Source organism: Chenopodium quinoa, unplaced genomic scaffold, assembly GCF_001683475.1.
Source record: "Chenopodium quinoa cultivar QQ74 unplaced genomic scaffold, ASM168347v1, whole genome shotgun sequence".
Lineage (NCBI taxonomy): Eukaryota > Viridiplantae > Streptophyta > Magnoliopsida > Caryophyllales > Amaranthaceae > Chenopodium > Chenopodium quinoa.
In genome coordinates this window covers 333,129-355,336 of record NW_018745454.1, presented here as the reverse complement: position 1 = coordinate 355,336, position 22,208 = coordinate 333,129, and the positions used below count along the sequence as shown (strand labels likewise).

The window sequence follows — 22,208 nt, the reverse complement described above, 5'->3', positions numbered from 1 at the left end:
TCGTATATAGTACTTTATTTGTTTTCGAATCCTGTAAGCTCTAGTTTTTTAGACTTCTGAACAAAATATAATAGATTTTAACAAAGCAAAGTAGGACAAAATAGAGCGGAGTAGAACACCTCAAAAGAACAAAGTCGTAGTACTCCGTAGTTTCTAATTAACTTTGACTGATATAAAATTTTAGTTGAGTTAATTACTTTGTAGAAATATAAAGTGAGCACCACCACAAACTAATAACGATATAAAATTGATTAAAGTCAAGAAATGGAAACACACGGGCGTGCAAAAAAGACGTAGGTAGGTGACAACAACACCATAAATAGTGGTATCCGCACTACTTTCTCTTTCCTGTTTCCCTCAGCTCACCTACATCCAAATTTAACTCTACCCCATTTCCCAATTATTAGTCTAATTATTATCTCTTCCTCTAATCACCTGTTTCGCAAGCCTACACTACCATCCATGCACTCTCCTATCACACCAAACCCTCTTAACAATTATATGTACGTTTCTACTTCCTCAGACCCTCTAAGTATTTCTATTTTTCGAACTTGTTAAAATATTATCGAATCTAAAATCACTACTCGTAAAGCTTTATCATACACCATTTAAAATCACTACTCGTAAAGCTTTTAAATTATCACTCTTTTTTTCTTTTGGAAACTTTTAACAATATTTAGGGTCTGTTATGTTCATCTTATTTTCACTTATTTCAGGTCTAATAAATTCAGATAAGTTATAATAAATTAATATAAGTTCTGATAAGTTAAGTTCTAGAAAAATAAGTTCAGATTAGTTAACTTCAAGAAAAATTAGTTCTGACAAGAGTTACCCAAATTCAAATTACAACTAAAATAAGTTAAGTTCAGATAAATTAAGCAAAGTTCAAATCAAAGAAGATAAGATGAATATTTTCTTCCTACTAATTATACTTGCTTTTTCAAATTTTTAAATTCTCCAATCAACTCCATTTCAATTATTACCTCCGTTAATTATTATGTTCAGCTTTGAAATTTTAATATCTCACAAATATTACCCTAAAATTATACATAATAATTAACGGAAGTGTTTTTTATTTTTTTAATTAACAGAAGTGTTATTACTCAATTTTGTGTTCGAAAAAGCAGGATAATTAATCAAATGAGTATGGGGAAGTATCATATAACTAATATATAAAGCTAAACTTTTAGCCAGACGATGAGGCAGCGACACTTGACGTTCCAACTTTTCGTCAAGTGTCGTGCCACGTAAGATAGAGTTATATCGAACTCAATTGGTAGAATAAAAAAAGTTAGTTTAGAATTTTATTTTCAATCAAATTTGGATAGAATTTTAGGATAAAATTGTTAATTTAGAGTTTTATTTTTGATAAAGTACCAATATTTCATAGGTACAAATTGAATTATAATTTTATTCAAAAAATAATTAGATTATAACTCTCATAAATTATCATATAAATTTATTTTTTGTATCATAATATTTTTCTGGAGTGAAGGAATTAGTTCAAAATGTACCACATCCATTGTTTATAATATATTTTAATCAATTAAAATAATATACTTCACAATCTAATATAATTTTATTACTGTGTGTAGACCTGTAAATCAGGTCGGGTCACCGACCATTTCAGGCAGGGTTACGGGTCAAGAAATATTTTTCACCAATATTATTATTATTAGTCATTACATGTCTACAAGTTTAAATAGTCACAAAAACACATCAATTCCTAACTAATTTTGTATCAATGATATGTTTTAAAATTTGACATATAGATTAAAAATATATTTTAAATTTCAATAAACAACCCGGGTATCGCACGGGCACAAAACTAGTATCTTTATATAAACAAAAATTAAAAATCTGATTCGAGTACAACGTGGTATGATCGTCTGTCTACACGAATACACGACTACACAAGATAAATCCTCCGCAAGAAAAAAACAAAAAGTAAATTGAAAATACAATAATCAGGTAATAAAAATTTATACACCCCACAAATCTAATCAAAAAAATGATCCGTTGGAAATAGCGACGCTAACAGGAGAGAGAGAAACTTCAAAGATTGTACAAACTTGAATTCAACAAACCCTAATTTCTTTTTGTTTTTCATTACTCTCAAATTCCTTTTCAATTACTTCCCCAGAAAAATCCCCAAATTGATTGAAAATGGCTGCAATTGAAGATAATAATCCCAAAAACCCTAACCCTAGCGAAACTCCGAGGAAGAGAAGACCAAGCTTACCGGAGCTCTGGTTTAAGGATCAGCAATTGAAGCATGCAATCTTCAGAATGCAGCAGCTTCAACAAGCTCACAGTAATTCCAATTCAAATTCCAAGAATTTGATTTTAGGTGGTGATCCTTTCTCTCTCTTATCTGATGAATCGCTTAGTTTTATTTTTTCTAAGGTGCCGATTTCGCAGCATTTTTCGAATTCATTGATTTGTAAGAGGTGGTATGTCATTCAAGGCCAGTTAATTCGTTCAATTTCACTGTTTGATTGGGATTTTCTTGAATCTGGGAGATTAACTTGTCGGTTTCCTAATTTGAGTGAGATTAATCTTGGTCCAGCTTGTTTTAGGAGTTGTTGGAGTTCTGGGATTTTGATGTCACATAGATTGGTTTCGATTCATCTCGATTCGGAGATTGTAAGTGATAGTTTGGTTGGAAGTGAAGGGGTTTTGGGGTCTAGGTTGATTGATAGAGGGCTCAAAGTGCTTGCTGATGGGTGTCCTAATTTGAGCAAATTAGTGTTGGTTAATGCTAGTGAGAAGGGGTTAGGTTATTTGGCTGAAAAATGTTTGATTTTGCAAGAGTTGGAGATACATTGTTGTGAGGATATGTCGTTGACAGCGATTTCCGGGTTTAAGAACTTGCAGATACTCAAATTGGTGGGCTGTGTGGATGGTTTGTATGATTCTGTAGTAACCGATATCGGGTTGACAATGGTAGCTCAGGGTTGTAGGAGGTTAGTGAAGCTTGAGCTTAGTGGGTGTGAGGGTAGCTATGATGGGATTAAGGCCATTGGGCAATGTTGTCAAATGTTGGAAGAGTTGACTCTTTGTGGTCACAAGATGGATGGTGGGTGGCTGTCGGCGCTTTCGTTTTGTAGCAATTTGAAGACATTGAAGCTCCAGTCTTGCCAGAGTATAGATAGCTGCCCTGGTCCTGATGAGCATTTGGGCTCATGTCCGACACTTGAGGAGCTGCACTTGGAGCGATGCCAAGTTCGGGATAAAGAGAGTACAAAAGCTCTGTTCTTGGTGTGTGAATCCATCAGAGAGATCTCGTTGCAGGATTGTTGGGGGTTAGAGGATGATATATTTCGTTATGCTGTTAATTGTAGGTATGAAATTGGTTTACTGCTTTATGTTTGTTTGTTCTGCGTACTGTTTAATGTCTCTTTATGGCAGGATAAGACGTCATTACCCCTCCTGTATAGCTTTATTCTTGGACTGGGTTACATTGTATGCTAGTTCTTATAGTTGTAGATGTAAATGTTCTAACAAGATCACAGTTTGCAATTTTGCATGCAATGGTTGACCTGCCTGAAGTTCTAGAAACAATATCAGCATATCAATAATGTAGAGATTGGGAAACTACTGTTTACTTGTTCATAAATAGGAAATATGAATATTGGTGTCGTCACATTACACAATATACCTTGTCACTCACTACACTTGAACATTAATGTAATTATATCAGCTGAGCAATGATCATGGCAGTGGCATTTCAGAAGTAAATTGCGGTAGCTACCAATTCATGACAATGTTTAAATCAGTTTGCGTTAGGTTATACTGTCTGTTGCTTTTAGTCTGTCACCCTAAGCATTGGGGGGTTTGGGGGGGGGTATGTGGAAGGTATGCCTCGGTGGGAATGTCATGTTCTTGACCTGCAAAGCGTATAAGCTGCTAATGATCCTGCGGTATCTGAATTAGTTCTTATATACCGTTAAGCTCTTTTGGCTGAACATGCTTGTATTGATTTATTGAAGCTTCATTGCCATTTTTTTTTTTGGTAAAGAAACGATTTTTGGGTATGTTCACAACAAAGCAAGGTGTGGAGAGTAGAGAGAGATATCTTTATGTTTCTTGAAGGGAGATATGCAATCCCCAGGATACTTGTAGCTGTTGGAAATTCATCATTGGTTGTTGCAGATATTGACCATTTTTTTGATGTTTGTAGAATCAATTAGGAAAGATTCATTCAACAGTAACTGAACTCTTATAATTACCTGGGGAATGTAGGAAAGCTTAGGTTGACTCTTAATTAGGTTGGGATTTACAGTTGTAGGAAAAGTTTCTCATGGGTACTATTCACTAATGTTTGAGTTCAACGATGGAGATTGAAATTTAATTGAAATTTAATGGAAGACCATTATTTCATCACTTGTCATGCATAATGTTAACCTTTCTCCATAAGTAAATCACTCGCATATAAGTAAATCACTCGAGAGAGGGAGAGGGTTGAGGTTGAGGTTGCCAGGAAAAAGAGATCAAATACTTTATGTGTAATCAGGGGTCTAGCACACCTGAAATTTGACTGGGCACTGTTGTTGGACATTGGGGCTAAATTTGTTGCTTTCTAGCAGAAACTAGCAGTTTATCCTTGTTTTTCATTGAAGTGTGGTTTCTTGTGATCGGTGTGCTCAGGTTTTGATTTGTCTCTGATTCTGCTTGATTATGTTTTGCCCATTCTTTATTATGATTGGGTTTTCCTTTTTCACTGTTTTGTGTGTCGAGACTAGTAACAAAGACAAAGTGTTGGGGTATGGGATGGTGCAAGGGGGCGTGTGGCATGTGCACAAGACATGTGCACCCAAGGACAAGGCTTACAAACAACTAGTTTTGTTGTTTGAGGGTATGCCATCGTTAGGGGTGTTCAAAAATACCCGACCCGACGACCCGCTGACCCGGATAAATTTTACCGGGTATTTTTATATTTTTTTCTGAAATTTCCGGGCCGGGTACTCGACCCGAAAAATAAGCTGGTCTTCGGGTCGGATCGTGGGCCGAGTTGTGAGGGTGTCGGGTACCCGCTGACCCGTAAGTTTAGTATTTTGTTTTTTAATATTTATTTATTTGTTCTTTTAAAGTGTTAGAGACTTAGGGTTATCTTTAGTCTTTACTTCTATTCTCTCTCCTCATTACAACCGTCATCCCCCTCATGCTCTCTCTTTTTTTGCTCTTCAATTCACTCAATCACTCCTAGATTTCTAGCTTTCTTCATCTTCATCCCTTTATTTTGTGTATTATATGGATTATAGACAACCCATCCATCTCATGAGGAGTCGTGAGTTCGTGATAGATAATCGCTTACAAACAACCTAGGTGCGATGCGGGTGTTGCTGTTTCTATGTGTGTGAGCTTCAATTCGGTGATTTCTACTGGCTGCCGATGTTGGATTGTTGCTGCTTCTTGGTTTAAATTTGATTGATTTTTTGGGAATCTTGTTGTTTGTTGGGTATGCTATGCAAGTGTAGTTAATTTTTCATTTTATTTTTTAATAAAATTGTTATTAAACTTAATTTGTACTTTGTTTGATTGATTAATAATTTAATATAATTAGAGTACTTTTTTGTCTATTAAGACCGCGATTATGATGAGCTTGGGCCTTTATAAACTTGATATGAAACCCGATGTCCCGACCCGAATAATTCGGGTACCCGAAACCTGGGTACCCGAGATATTCGGGTCGGGACATGGGACAAATTATTAACTACCCGAAACTCCGGGTACCCGGGTTTTCAGGTACCCGAAAACCCGGGTACCCGGATTTGAACACCCCTAGCCATCGTTGCCTTAAGACATGGTGATTAAGGATGAATGAGATGGTTATGACCATCATCCATGACTCCAAGGCCCTTTGGGAACCTATGGAAGTACTTGGACTCATAATCTTGCTGGGTGAAAAAATGATGTACGGAAGCCAAATTTGAAGGCTATAATACACGAAATCGGAGCAATTCAGTAGGTGTCCGGACCCGGTGTCAGAAATTCACGAAATTTTACGAGATGCATCCCGAGGTCATATGATGTTGTTTGGACCCATATACAACTACAAGTCAGCAACATAAAGGCCCTGTGGAAGTTTATAGCCAATACAAGTGGCGTGTACGGAAACTGGTAAATTGTATGCTTAAAGGCAAATTGGATGGTTTCACCCACCGAATTGGACTCTTGGAGGGTATTAGGGTCTATAGGTAGCTTCTCGGCAATTTTTGTTTACGGGTCAAATAAAAAGTAAAAAATTGGCAAAATTGAAGGCTATAATACAAGCTTTTTGGCTAATTTAGGAGGTTTCGGGACCCGGTGTCGAAAAGTCTCGAGATACCATGGGATACATCCCAAGGTCATATAATATCGTTTGGAACCATATATGATCAATATATAATGTCATAAATGTCCGTGGTAGCCTCGAGTTTATGAAATCGGTACAAGTTGTAAACGGGTAAGTTGTCAGTTTGAAGGTATATTGGATGGTTTTACCCACCCAAATGGACTCCCGGGGTGTATAAGGGGGTCCATGGGAACATCTCAGCAATTTTTATTCCCGGGTCTAAAAAAGTGAAAAATTGTCCAAAATTGAAGGATTCACAATTTCGGGTCATTTTTTTGACATTTTTTCTAAAACTGAACTGAATGCGTGGGGTGACTCCCGGGGTCATATAAGGTGGGTTGAAACCATAACACACCTATAAAGATGTCTATGAAGTACCAAGAATGAGTTATGTTTCTATTTCAGGTTTTGATTTGTCTCTCATAAGTCAGAATATAGAAGCTGATTCTGCTTGATCATGTTTTGCCCATTCTTTATTATGATTGTGTTTTCCTTTTTCACTGTTTTGTGGGTATTGTTTGGGAAACAGAAGTGTTACATTCATCCAACTATTCTTCATCTTACTTGAAGTGGGTGCCTTTTTTAAAGGTGCTAGTGTTATATTGATGTTGCTGTTGTTAGTGGCATTTACTACTTTAGGTGAGATTGTCTTGAGTCACAACATTTATATGATGGTTGGTATCATTGTTTGCAGGAGGGTGAAGTCTCTATCTTTAGAAGGATGTTCTCTGCTTACAACGGAAGGCTTGGATTCAGTGGTTCATAAATGGACAGAGCTCCAGACACTGAAAGTGGTGTCATGTAATAGTATAAAAGATTCCGAAATCACTGCTGAGCTGGCAACTTTGTTTTCTGTCCTGAAAGAATTGAAGTGGAGGCCAGATTCCAGATCTCTACTAGCTTCAAGTCTTGCTGGCACTGGAGTGGGAAAGAAGGGTGGTAGATTCTTCAAAAGGGTATGAGGCTGAACTTATAACCTGGTGGTGCAAGTCTGAACTTCAATTGTTGTATCTGGCTGTCTCAGACAGCCATCATAAAGGTTCACCCTTGGTGCTGAATATGCACGTTTTCACTTTGTTTGGTAGCATTGTAGAGGGAAAGGGAGGGAGAGGTTAGGGGAGGGAAAAGAATGGCTTCCATTTTCCTTCCAATGCTATCCGGCAATGGAAGGATTTAATTTCTGAAAAGGGAAAGAAATTTTTCCCTTCCCCTTGTCTTATGTGAATCAGGAAAATGAAACCCTCACTTTCCCTTCACTATCTCTCTCTCTCTCTCTCTTTCCAAATCTTTCTATCCAAACAATAGTGTTAATCTCATAATGAATATTTGCTAACTAGTTTTTTTTGTTTTTTGTTTTTTTTTTTTTCTTCAGATGGTTAACATGGTGGACAAGAGAAAGTAATTGGCTTTCTGGAAGCTGCTCAGGGAGCCATTGGCAACATCTGTGTAAATATACTGTTCTTCATGACCCCAAATGTATGTGGGGTTCCAATTTATTAGAAGTTTTAATAAAGATCGATTCTGTTGTATTTTACTTAGAATAGTTAGAAATGTAGAAAACTTGTATACTTTCTGTTTCCGTTGAGTAGTTGAACCAATTGACGGGAGGTGCTGCACTCGAAAACTCACCCCCACATTATTATATCACAACTCTGAGAATTTGCAAAGTTGCATACTTGACATAATTGTTTAAAAATTGGCTCAGTTACCACTGAACCCACTTCTTCCCCTCGCTGAGGTAGTTTTCTGTTATTGTGTTTCTTTTGAACCAAAACCAACAGGTACTTCAATTTGTATGGATGCATGTCAACCATGTGTTTATGAATCTACAGTTGAGGTGCTTAAGACACAGAGTGTGGAATATTGTCGTAACTAGGGCTGCAGGCATTTTGGAGCCTTTACTTGTGGGATATTTTATCAATGCGTAGAGGAGGCCTCCCTGAAAAGGTCGTCTCCTGTCTCTTATCAAGATGTCCGAATGTCTATGTACTCTTCTATTTTCATACAAGCTTCCTCAGAAGCATGCTATTGTATTCAGACAGATGTGTGTTTTGCAACTTCTATTCAAGGATAACTGACATTTCTTGGACTGGTGGATCAGATATGCCTGTCAGATAAGTGTACACTTCTACAGTTGAACATTTTCTTCTTTCAAACTTACTTTGCAATATTCTGCTTGTTGCAGAGCTAGTTGGAGAAGGTAGTTTTAAACAATTTGTTTAAAATTGCTTATTGGGGCTGATAGCTTGATGTCTGTCTGCTACTATTTGATATTGACCAATGTGTGTTCCACACTTCCACCATCTTTATTATTGACCTGATTGTTGCAGTAAAACTTTTTTGAAAGCAAATTTGGAAAGTTCATTGCTTTGCATTTGTAGAAATTCTGACTTGACTCATTCTAATGTGCCTGCTAGTTCACGAGATGGGAATTCAGCTGTATAATAGTTCAAAACTTCAAACTAAAATTTCCGTTCATCAGTATGAAATTTGTAGAAAGAAGATGAAGTTAAACCATTAAGATTGGCATTGTGTTCTGTTATAAGTAACCTTGCATTAAATTTTGTAGAAAGAAGATGAAGTTAAACCATTAAGATTGGCATTGTGTTCTGTTATAAGTAACCTTGCATTTCTCACGCTGTTGGACTTTAACTGCATTGTTAACTTCATCAACTATTTAAAAGGAAGAAACACAGTGGTGTTCAGAATGATGGACTGGTTCTAGCAGAACAGCAAGAGTAAGGTTGAAAGAAGCTTTTAGTCCACGTATTGTTAATTTTTTTTCCCCATTCTTATGCAATTACATTTTGTTTTGTTTTGGGTGGTCTATAGAGATAGTTTCTGATGGTTCAGCACTTGTAACAGATATTGTTCTGCTCTTCTTTCTGCTGGCACAACTGTTCCACAGGCATGAAGTACTTGATCCTAATGCAAACAGCCACGGTTCACGGGATAATCTCATAGTTCAGGCTACGTGCACTGCATGAAAACTGAAAGTCGTCGTTTTTATATGATGGAATAGGTTTTGCCAGATATCTTCAGTTGAAGGTCTTGCAATTAGTTCATGTCTCTTCATTGACAAACGAGTTGCTGCTTGGCAGCATGAATGAAAGACATTTAAACGTAATCATGTAACAGCATAGTTGATGTGAAGCAAAGCTTAGTCAAGCAAACCAAATTATACGTTGTTGCTGAATTTAACTTAATTTTGTTCTCTTATATATAACAAGTTAACGAGAGTAAACCCGTCAAAAAAAAAAAAAAAAGAAAAAGAAAAAGGAGAGTAAAACCTAAGCTCAATCACACCTTTTCATCTCTCTTGCTCTTGCCTTGAATCGGGTTAGCAACAAAGCATTTAAATTCGAGCTTGATGTAATTTCAATAATGATTTTACACATGCAAAATATAATCAATACAACAAAAAACAAATATGCTCAAAATAAAATATGTTTATAGAAGAAACTTTTCACTTAAAAAAAAAAAACAATGAATTGTGTACATAACGACTCTTATTTATTTTTATTTTCTTGTTTTTTTTTTTGAAAAAACAGTCTATGTACAACTGTTTGATAATCATGCATTCATAGGAAGAAAATTTGTTAACTATTACTAAAACAAAAGTCATTAAGGGACACATGTCAATTCCTTATTAAAAAAATTCTCGCCTAAACTATTTTTGACATCATCTTTATTATTATTTTTTCTCTTCCTATATTCCAAAACTAAATAGATATGGTGCTTATTTCAAAATTAATTACTGAGATTATGATTTTTTTTTAAAATATAAATTTGACAACTATTTAAACATATAATGGCTTCTTAATCCGTGCAACGCACGGATAGGGATGGCAACGGGCCGGACTTGGAGCGGATTATGCTAAATGCCTAAATCCGACTTCGACCCGATAGGAAGTCGGAGGTTAAATCCGACTCCGACTCCGACATCTGACTCTGACTTCAATATCCGACCTTCGACTCTGACTCCGATCCGACCCAACTCCGAGTTTTTTTTTTTTTTCATTATTCAATATACTTTGAGATGTTGGGCTATTTGGGCCTTTACAATCCACACCCAATGCCACCATGACCCACACAAAAATCCACAATATTTTGAGTCGGAGTCGGATAATCCGTTAAAATCGGACATTTGTCGGATTCGGATTTTTTTCTCGGATTTTTTGTAGGATCCGACTCCGACCCTCCTCCGACTCGGAGTCGAATTATTTTAACGGAGTTGAACTCGGATTACTTTTTTCTCGGACTCGAAGCGGATATTTTACCTCAAACCGGGGTGGAGTAGGGTCGGATCTAGAGCTAGTCCCTGCGCACGGGACTAAACTACTTATTTCCTAAATGAATTTTGTACATAATGACTCTACCTTGCAGCCTTGCTACGTGGCACTAAACTATTGGTTGTGTCTATGTGGAAGTTTTCCAAAGTCAATTAGAACTCGGATACTCCAATACTCCTTATATAAATAACAAAATAAACCCAGAATTTTCATAATTTTGTGAAAAAAAGTCGAAGCTTTTTCTCTCTTTGCATCTAAAATTTCTCCGCCCTTGTTCTAAATTTCTTCACACAAAAAATCAGGTTGGTTTTTCTCTCTCTTTTTCACTTGTTTTTTTGTATTGTACAATTAATTGCATGAATCAGATCTGATTGAGAATTTTCTTGTATTTGATCTAGAAAGTTGTTATCTGAAAACCCAATTCATTGTTCTTCAAATTTAGTATCTTCGGGATTTACGATTTAGATCTATGTGACATGCACTGTTAACTCTGTGATTATTGTTGAATTTGATCTATCTCTGGCACTAAACCTTGATTTGTTTTTCAAAGTTCGTGAATTTCTTGTTGAATCACAGATGTTGAGTGGTAGACCCATCAAAATTAGGTATTTTATTGTTGTTAGATTTAGGGTTTTAGCAGTTAATTGCTTGGATTTGATGCGCCCTCGATCGTTAATTGTGTAAAATATTGAATTGTGTTTATTAGGGTATTTAGATTTGGACAATTGGGGGTAAAGTTGGCGGGTTGATTAGAAGAAAGGATTGGTATTTCTTGATGAAATATTTAGGAGATGATAGTACAGGGTAATTACAAGATGGAATTAATTGTTATTATTTTTGTTGGGATTTTCGATCCATAATGAAAGAGATTATACTTAAGCCGTGGTTATTGCCAAAACTTGCTGTTTTATCGTAGAGTTAGGGAATTTGAAGCTTGAATTGGATTATACTTCAATCACTGCAATAATGCTGCGGCGATGCCAACACTTGTCGCTTTTTCGTAGGATCTGGAGGCTTTGAAGCTTGTATATGAGTTGTAATTTTGCTATATTTGGGTTATTTTCATCGAATGGGTGGGTTTGTATTTGGTGGTGTATTAGGCCTTGGTATGAAGTTTCTAGTGTATATGTATCTGGGGAATTAGCTAGGATATGATTGGGATGAATCTTGTACTTCCTCCGTCGTAAATAAAGTACTCCATCATATATCTTTTGTTTTTGGTTTATTCTTTCTTCCTGCGAATTGTATTGATCTTGGTGATGTTGCATTGTATTTTTGTCTGTGTTAATAAATTTATGTATCTGTTTTTTATTTTTATTTTCATGTTGGTGTTGCATTGTTTTTCCCTTAATCTTGTTTTACCTTTGAGAGAAGACCATGCATCAATAAGATTGGTGGCTGTAAATGGCATTGCAAAAATTTCCTTGTTCTCTTTCTTTATTTCAATAGCTGTCAGAGGTTTATGGTCTTAGGAAGGGGTACTAGGGGAGTAGGGATACCCACTTCACATTAATCTTCATCATGTTTGAATTATGCAAGTTTATCTGCTCAAAGATTGTAGCGCAGGATTCGTCAGCTTGCTCAATGGGCATCGATATAACGCTATTTGCTTTTAATCTTTCAGCCTGTTCTGAAAAGATTTGACTTAACAATATTTCCAATATAATCTTTTTTGATTGTGTGCAGCATAGATTCATGATTGTATGGTCTGTTGATCCTGTATTCCTGTTACTGTTAAATGTTAATCAAGTGTAATTCTCCCTTGCTGTATGTCTAACTATTATGTAACTGAGTTCTAATGAGCGATATGTTCTTTGCAGATATGGCAACTGGAACAGCTCCCCCAAGAGGAAGTGCAGCTGCCACTGCTAGCCTTCGCCGAAGGAGGACTACTAGTGGTGGAAATGCCGCAGGAGGGGCTTCGGGAACTATGCTGCAATTTTACACCGATGATGCTCCGGGTTTGAAAATCTCCCCAAATGTTGTACTTATGATGAGCATTGGTTTCATTGCCTTCGTTGCTATGCTTCATGTTGTGGGCAAGCTCTGGTTGGTGAGGAAAGAGTAAAGCAAGCCTTACTAGAAAAGTGTTGGTTGGCTCGTACTTAGGCACCTTTGCAATTTTTTTGTTTTGTAATCAGCTTTGACAACCATATTAGTATTATGCTGCTAAAATTTATGAGCAATGATGTTCTACTGTTACGAAACAGAGATTAGTGTTTAATATATCGGCATTTGAAACCTGTTGATCTTTTTGCCTTCTCTGTTTAAATCCCAACCTTTCAAAATTTATAGTTGCGTCTTTCAGAAATTTCTTTAATGAATCGCTCGGATTGAACTTCATTTGATACATGTTTGCAGAATTCACATTATCCGTATCAGCAGCCTGATATACGTCCATCTTATGACTGTTTAATGATAATATCAATCTATTGGTGTTTGAAACTAAGTTTGATTTTAGATTGCTCAATATTATCCTTGAGTATTTATTAATCACTCTACAAAGTACTTTTTCTGTTATTCGCAAATTAGTCTTACATGTAATTATGTAATTTTGCGTGTGCTTTTGTTACTACTTTCCCACTGGTAAAGGCCATATGGTATGTATATAGTTTAAATGCATATAAACGGCTCATCGGGTGCAGATTAGATTGTCACAAATCTAGTTCAAATACATATAAACGGCCCAACATGGTGGTGCCGATCCATAATGCAGGGGACACTAAGCTTTCATGTTAGTCCATACAATCTAAAACTAAGAGCATTAGACCAATGCACCATCATTTCAAAAAAAAAAAGACCAAATTTTAGATTACCCATGTCATGAAAAATTAAATTATTAAGTGTGTAATCTATTCACCTGATATTTAATTATCTAAACTTATTATCCCTTATTCAAATATATTTTAGTTATAAAATGAACTTGGGTAGCCCTGATTAACCTTTATCACGACTTATTAAAACTTATTTTTACTGAAGTTATTTTATTTGAACTTATTAAACTTATCTGAATCTGAATTTATCTAAACTTATTTTTTTTTCCTGAAATAAGTGAAAATAAGGTAAACAGAACAAGTTTTAAATATACCATAATTCAATGCTTAGATAAAACATTAAAGATACTAATTTAAACAATTATTACATTGACATTTCTTCAAAAAAAAAATTGAGATAAAAATTGGTTTGAATTATTGCCCTTTATGACTCCTTGATTACCAAAAGAAATCAAGCTTATAATTATTCAATCATAAGATTATGGTAATACTTAGAGCTGTCAAAAGTTGACCCGACTCGAAATACTATCCCAAACCCGATTATTAACCGACCCATCTGCACCTCAAAAAATGGTGACCCAAACTCGACCTGACCCGACCTGAAACCAACCTTGGACCCGAGTTGACCCGAGTATGTGAGACCCGAACCCGAACATGAACTAACCTGGAGATGACCCGACCCGAATATAACCTGTAAATTATTGACTTGAACCAAAGTTGACTAGAACCGAAATAGACCCAAACCTGGTTTAACTCGTCAAAACCCGAATTTAATCCGACTTTTTACTAACCTAACATGAATACGACCCGAATATATACACTGCCGAAATGTTGACCACGGTCCCATATACCCCCAGGGAGTCCAATTGGGTGGGTGGAACCATCCAATTTGCCTATAAACGACCAATTTACCAATTTACAACTTACACCAATTTCATTAATTCAAGCCTACCACGAATATTTATGACAAAAAATAATGATTTTATATGGTTCAAAACGACATTATATTACCCCGAAATGTATTCCCTAGAATTTAAAGACTTTTCGACACTAGGCCCCGAAAACTTCAAAAATTCTCAAAAGGCGTTGATATTTGCCTTTAATTTTGGAATTTTTTGACTTTTTTCGCCCGGAAATAAAAATTACCGAAATGTTTAACATTAATCCCTAATACCCCCCAGGAGTCCAATTGGGTGGGTGGAACCATCCAATTTACCGATTTACAATATGAATCGATTTCATTAATTCAATCCTACCACGAACATTTATGACAACTTATAATGATCATATATGGTTCCAAACGGCATTATATGACCCCGAGATGTATCTTTTAAAATCTGAAACTTTTTTGTCATCGGGCCCTGAAACCACCAAAATTTCTCAAAAAGCGTGGATATTAGCCTTCAATTTTGAAATTTTTTTGGCTTTAATTCGCCCGGAAATAAAAAATTTCGAAATTTTTACCATAGTCCCTAATACCCTCCGAGAGTCCAATTGGGTGGAAGGAACCATACAATTTGCTTTTAAACGCCTAATTTACCAGTTTAAAATTTGTACTGATTTCATTAACTCATGTCTGCCACGAACATTTTTGACAACATATAACGATCATTTATGGTTCCAAACGGCATTATATGACCACGAGATGTATCCTTTAAAATTTCAATACTTTTCAACACCCGGCCCCGAAACCTCCAAAATTTCTCAAAAAGCGTGGATATTAGTCTTCAATTTTGAAATTTTTTTGACTTTTGTTTCCGCACAGAATAAAAACTGCTTAAATGTGTATCATGGTCCCTAATCTCCTCCGGGAGTCTTACTGGTTGCGTAGAACCATCCAATTTGCCTTTAAACGACCAATTTACAGGTTTACAACTTGCATCGATTTCATTAACTTAAGCTTACCACGAACATTTATGAAAACATATAATGATCATATATGGATCCAAAAATCTCAACGCTTTTTGACACTGGGCCCCGAAACATCTGAAATTTCTCAAAAAGCGTGAATATTAGCCTTCAATTTTGGAATTTTTGGACATTTTCTCGCCCAGAAATAAAAATTGTCGAAATGTTTATTATGGTCCCTAATTCCCTCCGAGAGTCCAATTGGGTGGGTAGAACCATTTAATTTGCTTTTAAATGGCTAATTTACCGGTTTACAATTTCCACCGATTTCATTAACTCAAGCTTACTACAAAGATTTATGACAACATACAATAATCATTTATGGTTCCAAACGACATTATATAACTCTGAAATGTATCCTCTCAAATTTCAATACTTTTCGACACCGGGCCCCTAAACCTCCAAAATTTCTAAAAAAGCGTTGATATAAGTCTTCAATTTTGGAATTTTTATAGCTTTTTTTTTTCGCCCGAAATAAAAATTGATGAAATGTTTACCATGGTCCCTAATACCCTCTGGTAGCTTAGTCCAATTGGCTGCATAAAACCATCTAATTTGCCTGTAAACAACAAATTTACCGGTTTACAACTTGCACTGATTTCATTAACTCAAGTTTACCAAGAACATTTATGACAACATATAATGATCATATGGGGATCCAAACGGCATTATATGACCCCCGAGATATAACCCCTAAAATCTCAATGCTTTTCGACACCGGGCCTTAAAACATCCAAAATTTCACAAAAAGCGTGGATATTATCCTTCATTTTTGGATCTTTTTTACTTTTTTTCGGCCGGATATAAAAATTGCCGAAATGTATACCATGGTCCCAAATACCCTCTGTGAGTCCAATTGGTTGGGTGGAACCATCCAATTTTCTTTTAAACGGCGAATTTACCGGTTTACAATTTGCACCGATTTCATTAACTCAAGCCTACCACGAAGATTTATGACAACATATAATGATCATATATGGTTCCAACCGGAATTATATGACACCGAGATGTATTCCATAGAATTTCAAGACTTTTCGACACCGGGCCTTGAAAACCTTTAAAATTTCTCCAAAAGCGTGGATATTAGTCTTCAATTTTGGAATTTTTCGATTTTTTTTCGCCCTTTAATAAAAATTGCTGAAATGTTTACCATGATCCTTAATACCCTATGGAATTCCGATTGGCAGCGTAGGACCATCCAATTTCCCTTTAAACGACCAATTTATCGCTTAACAATTTACACCGATTTTATTAACTCAAACTTACCACGAACATTTATGACAACATATAATGATCATATATGGATCCAAACGGCGTTATATTCCCCTAGATGTAACCCCTAAATTCTCAATGCTGTTCGACATCGGGCCCCAAAACATCCGAAATTTCTTAAAAAGTGTCGATATTAGCCTTCAATTTTGGATTTTTTTTTTACTTTTTTTCGCTCGAATATAAAAATTGCCGAAATGTATACCGTGGTCCCAAATACCCTCTATGAGTCCAATTAGATGGGTGGAACCATCCAATTTGCCTTTAAACGACAAATTTATCGATTTACAACTTACACTGATTTCATTAATTCAAGCGTACCACGGACATTTATGACATTATATGATGATCATATATGGTTCCAAACGGAATTATATGACCCCGAGATGTATCCCATAGAATTTCAAGACTTTTCGACACTGGGCCCTGAAACCTCTAAAATTTCTCCAAAAGCGTGGATATTAGTGTTCAATTTTGGAATTTTTTGATTTTTTTCGCCCGTAAATAAAAATTGCTGAAATGTTTACCATGGTCCCTAATACCCTCCGGGAGTCCAATTGGTTGTGTGAAGCCATTCAATTTGCTTTTAAACTGCTAATTTACTAGTTTATAACTTGCACCGATTTACCGATTTACAACAACCAATTTAATACTCTAGGGTAAAACATAGTAATCAATCATTAACATTGCATAAATAACACGATTAACAGGCTCTCGCAATTTATTAATCACCATAGATCTAACAGGCTTTCGCAATTTACTAGATCTAAGTTCTTATTGAAAATAGCCTTTAATATCAAATTAACATCTGCTCGATTCATCGATTTAATATTGCTACACTTTTACAAGCCGCAATTGTAAAACATTAAAACAATTCAATAAGAAATTATCATGCATTACCAATAATCAATAATAGTCAATCATCAATGCATCAATTAACCAGATTGTAAGGGCTTTCGCTACGTATTACAATCACACAATTAATTTACCGGTATTAAATCTCATCTCTCGAATCTCGACTTAACCATTTATAAATTAATCTGCCTATTGAAACTAGGCCTAAACATTAATTCTAATCTGTTGAATCTCGAATCAATGTTGTCAAACTCATGCATAAAAGATAGGCCAAATCTAGTCATAGAGCATTAAATCAATCAATAGGAAATTAATCTAGCATTGATAATTAACAACAATAAATTACCCATTCATATTATTTATTAGATCCCCATAAACCCTAGAAATTAAACTACTCACAAATCATCATGACTTAACTAATCAAATAAATAAATAAAAGCATAATCAAGGAAGCAAATAAAAATAATTGAAATTAAAGGGGAAGAAATTGTTACCAAAAATAAATCTGGAATTAAAGGAAGAATTAAGAACAAAAGTTTAGAGAGAATTTAAGAGAGAGAAAAATACTAAGTAGAGAGAGAAAAATACTAAGTAGAGAGAGAAAGTCTAAGAAAGAAGGTGATCTAATAATTCCGTACAAAATCGTATTTAAACGTTTCCTAAAACAAGAATTAAAACTAACTTAACCAGGTCTTCCAGAAACGCGCGCCCGATCGGGCGAAGAGCCTCCCGATCGGGCACACCTTTTTCTTCGCGTTCTTCCCAAGCAGCATCGCCTAATCGTGCTAGATGCTCGCACGATCGGGCATGCCTTAGCATGCAGCCCTATGGTTTGCCGCGCCCGATCGGGCTAGAGGTTGCCCGATCGGGTCTTTGCTCCTCTTGATGCTTGGACTTCGATTGGGCTAGATTTCTCGGCCCAATCAGGTTTCCTCTCGGGTCTCGAATACTTGGTCCAAACGCATCGGGATCCCAATTACCGAGCCCTTAATCACCGACTCTCACCGATCCTGGGCTCCAAAAGTGGTCGCGTCCTTCTAGCTTCCGTAGTTGCTCTAAAATATCCCGGGAAAATACTCCAAAAGCATAAATCCCTGCAAAAGTCAACCAAATCTACGAAAACACTAGAAAACACCAATTAGTAATAAAAGTGGCTCTAAAGAGCCAAAAACACTACTAATTATGACCAAGGGGCGGGGGTAAAATACTATATAAAATAGACACATCAGTTTTAACCCGTCAAAACCCGAATTCAACCCGACTTTTCACTAACCTGACATGAATTCAACCTGACTTGTTCCTAACCCGACCCGAATTTAACCCAACTTTACAAACCTGATCCGAAAACTACCCGACTTGTTATTGCCCTGACCCAAATTCAACCTTACTTGTTATTGACTCGACTCGAATTTTACCATACCTATTACTTACCCAACCCAAAAATTCAACCTGATCTGTTACTAACTCAACTCGAAATTAACACGACTTGTTATTGACTCGACCTAAATTCAACCCAAATTGCTCCTGACCCGATTTCAAATAACCTTAAATGCAATTTAGACTACCTTATTATTGTTGATCAAAGTTTTTTGTCTTAAGAGACCAAGTCGGTCCAGGCCAACAAAAGAAAGGAGCATCATCCTCAAATTTAATATTTAAATATAGTACATATTTGTTGTATGGTTAAAGAAGATAATTATCTTCCTAAATTATAAACAATACTTCCCTAGTATATTGCCATATATATATTATAGTCAAAGGAAATAATTAGCTTGATAAAAATGATCATTATTTATTTATAGTTAGTTGAACTCACATATGACCGGACTTGGAAATGACCGGAATTGATTGTAACCTTCAATTATTCACTTGAACATAACCCGACTTGAATATGAGAATGATCCGACTTGGAAATGACCCAACCTGACTATAACCCGCAAATTATTGACTTGAACCGAACCTGACTTGAACCCGAGAATGACCCGACTTGAAAATGACCCGACCTGATTATAATCTGCAAATTATTGACTTAAACCGAACTCGACTCAATCCCGAGAATGACCTGACCTGATTTTAACTCGCAAATTATTGACTTGAACCGAACCGAACCCGACTCGAACCCGAGAATTACCCTAACCCGTTTTAACGTGTAAAAACCTGAATTAAACCCGACCTGTTATTAACTCGATCTAAACCCGACCCAATCCCGATAAGAATTATGATCCGACGTGACCCGACTCAAGCATGAACTAACCCAAAATACGACTCGCATAGGTTTTGGAATTAATCTGAATTGACCCTACTTGAGTTGACCCGACCCATTCTTACCCGACCCAAACCCGACCCGTTTACCCGAATTGACAGCTCTGTAATACTTGACATCAAAAATTGTTGATTTATTTAAATTTTTGTTAATTAATAAATTTATTTATCAAGGAGTAAAATTGTATTTTCTCTTACTAAATCATGTATAAATGTAAAAGAAAATGACAATTTGCTAAATGAATGATGCGTTATAATTCCTTGTATATTTAAATAAACACCAATTTTACTATAGTTTTTCTAAGACTCCGTACCAAAATTTACTTAAGAATACAATTTTATTTTTTTTAATTACAGTGTTAGAACCTTCTTCTTTAAAACAAAAAATGAAAAAACTCCTTTTCTCTTCTCAAAAAAAGTGTATAAATTCCCGCGAAGAATTCTTTTACACATCACTTGAATTAGCTTCAATAAATAAAACACACAAAAACTCTGTTTCAAGAAAAAAAAAACTCTGGAATTCTCAGAAATCCATGGAAAATAAGAAGATGAAGTTGAAACCTAAAACAGAGGAACTAATTTCTGCATCCAAGAACAAGATTAATCATCAACCCAGAAATACCCATCAATCCCAAGTTGATAGAGATGATATTTCAGCTCTCAAAATGATGAACAAATCTTCAAGTTTAAGCAACAAAGCTTGGAGTATGGCTTCTTTAATGGCGGAACTCCCTCCTTCTCCTTCCTCCTTTAATGCCGATTCACCAACAATTCCTTGCGATTCTTGTCGTCCTTCTACTGTCTTTTACTCTCCTTCAAGATTTCAGGTCCTTACTGTCTTTTACTCTATTTTTCGTTTGTAAATTTGTAGAATTCACCGATTTTCATAATATTCTGAATATATCTAATAACTTCTGTGCTCTGGGTTTTTTGTTTTTTATTTGATGTTGCTTTTTATTCATTAAATGATATATTATCATCAATTTATGTGGGGTTTTTATAATTATTTTACTTATTTCTTTTTTCCTATTGAAAATCCGTAGAAAGCACAAATTAAAATGATGATAGTTGGTTTTTTGTGAAATTTTTCGTCTGGGTTTTTCTTTTAGTTTGATTTTAGTTCAGTGTTCTCAAGAATTAATATACAAACAATCGAATTATATGTTTATTTTAAAGGAAATTAGTATGTTCTTCATCTGGGTTCTTGAGTTTTCGATTGTTTCTGTAATTATGTTTTAATTCGTTAATGTCTGATTATTAAAATAAAAAATGATGGTATTAAATTGTGTATTTAGGACATGAAAAGTTCCAACAGTTTCACAAATCTGAAGAAGCAATTTGAATCAGTAAAAAACATTGGATTTGTTGAAGGAAATGAAGCTGATAACTCATTTGACTATGAATCTTCAGTTGGTGTTAATTATGATAATTGTCAAGTAATATTCTCTGTTCCTCCCACTGTTTCTGAAGAGTGTTCTAGTTATCTACACAAGAGGGGAACTGGTTCTGCAAACCCTAAGGAATTCGGAGAGGCGATACCGGTGGTTGATGAGGTACGAGGGGAGCGTAGGCAGAGCTACCGGCCTAAGTCCTACCAGGATTTCTTGGATGAAACGCGAAGCCACAAGCAGAAGGCTGAAATTGATGCAATGAGGAAGGCTTCATATACTTATCTTCTCAGAAAGTCAGTCTGTCACTCTCTTTCTTCTGTTTGCTTTTGTATGGTATGCAGTATGAACACTGAAAGTATGTAATGATTGTGCAGGTTGACAAAGAAGGAAGAAGCCATTGATGAGTGGGAGTCGAATCGTAGGAAGAAAGCAGAGTTACAGCTAGAAAAGCTTCAGGTATAACCTTGAACCAGATCTCAATTAAACCATAATCAGAATTTTAGCCAATTATATTAGAAACTGAAACGTTACATACAACTTAAAATAAGAATTTTATTATTTTTTTTCACTCTTGGTTGATTAGAGTTAGCCCATAGCTTAGCAAATATTAGCAGCAAGTTTAGTGAATGTTGTATTTGGCTAGAAGAGTATCCTCTTGAATTCAAGAGGCTATGTGTAATGATCTTGCAAATTTGATTACTTAATAAAATGCTAAGCTTCATTTGTGTCAAAAAAGGTTTCTTAAACTCAGTATAACAACAGGTTTTTTCTGTCTATATGACACATTCAAATATACAACTGCTAATGGGTGTGTTTTTGGGGTTAAACAGAGGAAGCTGGAGCAGAAACGGATAGAAGCAGTGCAGAAGGTGCAGAAAAAACTTGCAGAGACACAGCTAGAAGCTCAGCAGAAAAAAGCGAAAGCAAGGAGGATGGCGTTGAAGGAAATGGCCAAACATTGTTCACAAGTGAATTGACATTAACAAGGCTTTACCACCCGAATTCTGAAGGATTTGCTTCAGGAAAACAACAAAATTAGCACAATAATTTCCTTCTGGAAATTTAGCTTTTCATTTTTAGAATTCCAATGTCAATGTAGAAACAAATCATTTGTAAGTGA

At 35.7% G+C, this 22,208-nt stretch overlaps 3 protein-coding genes across 4 annotated transcripts; all 3 read left to right on the top strand.

Annotated features, from left to right (window-relative positions):
- The first annotated feature begins 1,793 nt into the window (after positions 1–1,793).
- Positions 1,794–8,053, top strand: LOC110714047 (F-box protein At5g51380-like). 2 transcript variants are annotated; one of them, XR_002510101.1, is made up of 3 exons: positions 1,794–3,344; positions 7,032–7,376; positions 7,710–8,053. XR_002510101.1 is itself a non-coding variant. In XM_021892508.1 (3 exons), exons 1-3 carry the CDS (start codon positions 2,167–2,169, stop codon positions 7,737–7,739), a joined length of 1,470 nt encoding a protein of 489 aa, XP_021748200.1. In that variant the 5' UTR covers positions 1,794–2,166; the 3' UTR covers positions 7,740–8,053. The 2 variants fall into 2 exon arrangements, 1 of the variants encoding a protein (XP_021748200.1); XM_021892508.1 differs by having other exon boundaries at positions 7,032–7,293.
- A 4,396-nt stretch (positions 8,054–12,449) lies between these two features.
- Positions 12,450–12,884, top strand: LOC110714205 (protein transport protein Sec61 subunit beta-like). The gene has a single exon (XM_021892691.1). The coding sequence runs from the start codon at positions 12,452–12,454 to the stop codon at positions 12,695–12,697; it is 246 nt and encodes an 81-aa protein (XP_021748383.1). The 5' UTR covers positions 12,450–12,451; the 3' UTR covers positions 12,698–12,884.
- Positions 12,885–19,873: 6,989 nt separating this feature from the next.
- LOC110713913 lies at positions 19,874–22,082 on the top strand. Its single transcript, XM_021892357.1, has 4 exons — positions 19,874–20,524; positions 20,993–21,381; positions 21,463–21,544; positions 21,919–22,082. Exons 1-4 carry the CDS (start codon positions 20,084–20,086, stop codon positions 22,063–22,065), a joined length of 1,059 nt encoding a protein of 352 aa, XP_021748049.1. The 5' UTR covers positions 19,874–20,083; the 3' UTR covers positions 22,066–22,082.
- The last annotated feature ends 126 nt before the right edge of the window (positions 22,083–22,208 follow it).

Excerpts from the sequence above, each read along its gene's own strand:
- LOC110714047 (XM_021892508.1), top strand. The coding sequence starts at position 2,167 with ATGGCTGCAATTGAAGATAATAATCCCAAAAACCCTAACCCTAGCGAA. Across the intron at positions 3,345-7,031 it reads CGTTATGCTGTTAATTGTAG|GAGGGTGAAGTCTCTATCTT; the intron begins GTATGAAATTGG and ends CATTGTTTGCAG. Across the intron at positions 7,294-7,709 it reads GTGGTAGATTCTTCAAAAGG|ATGGTTAACATGGTGGACAA; the intron begins GTATGAGGCTGA and ends TTTTTTCTTCAG.
- LOC110714205 (XM_021892691.1), top strand. The coding sequence starts at position 12,452 with ATGGCAACTGGAACAGCTCCCCCAAGAGGAAGTGCAGCTGCCACTGCT.
- LOC110713913 (XM_021892357.1), top strand. The coding sequence starts at position 20,084 with ATGAAAAAACTCCTTTTCTCTTCTCAAAAAAAGTGTATAAATTCCCGC. Across the intron at positions 20,525-20,992 it reads ACTCTCCTTCAAGATTTCAG|GACATGAAAAGTTCCAACAG; the intron begins GTCCTTACTGTC and ends TTGTGTATTTAG. Across the intron at positions 21,382-21,462 it reads TATACTTATCTTCTCAGAAA|GTTGACAAAGAAGGAAGAAG; the intron begins GTCAGTCTGTCA and ends ATGATTGTGCAG.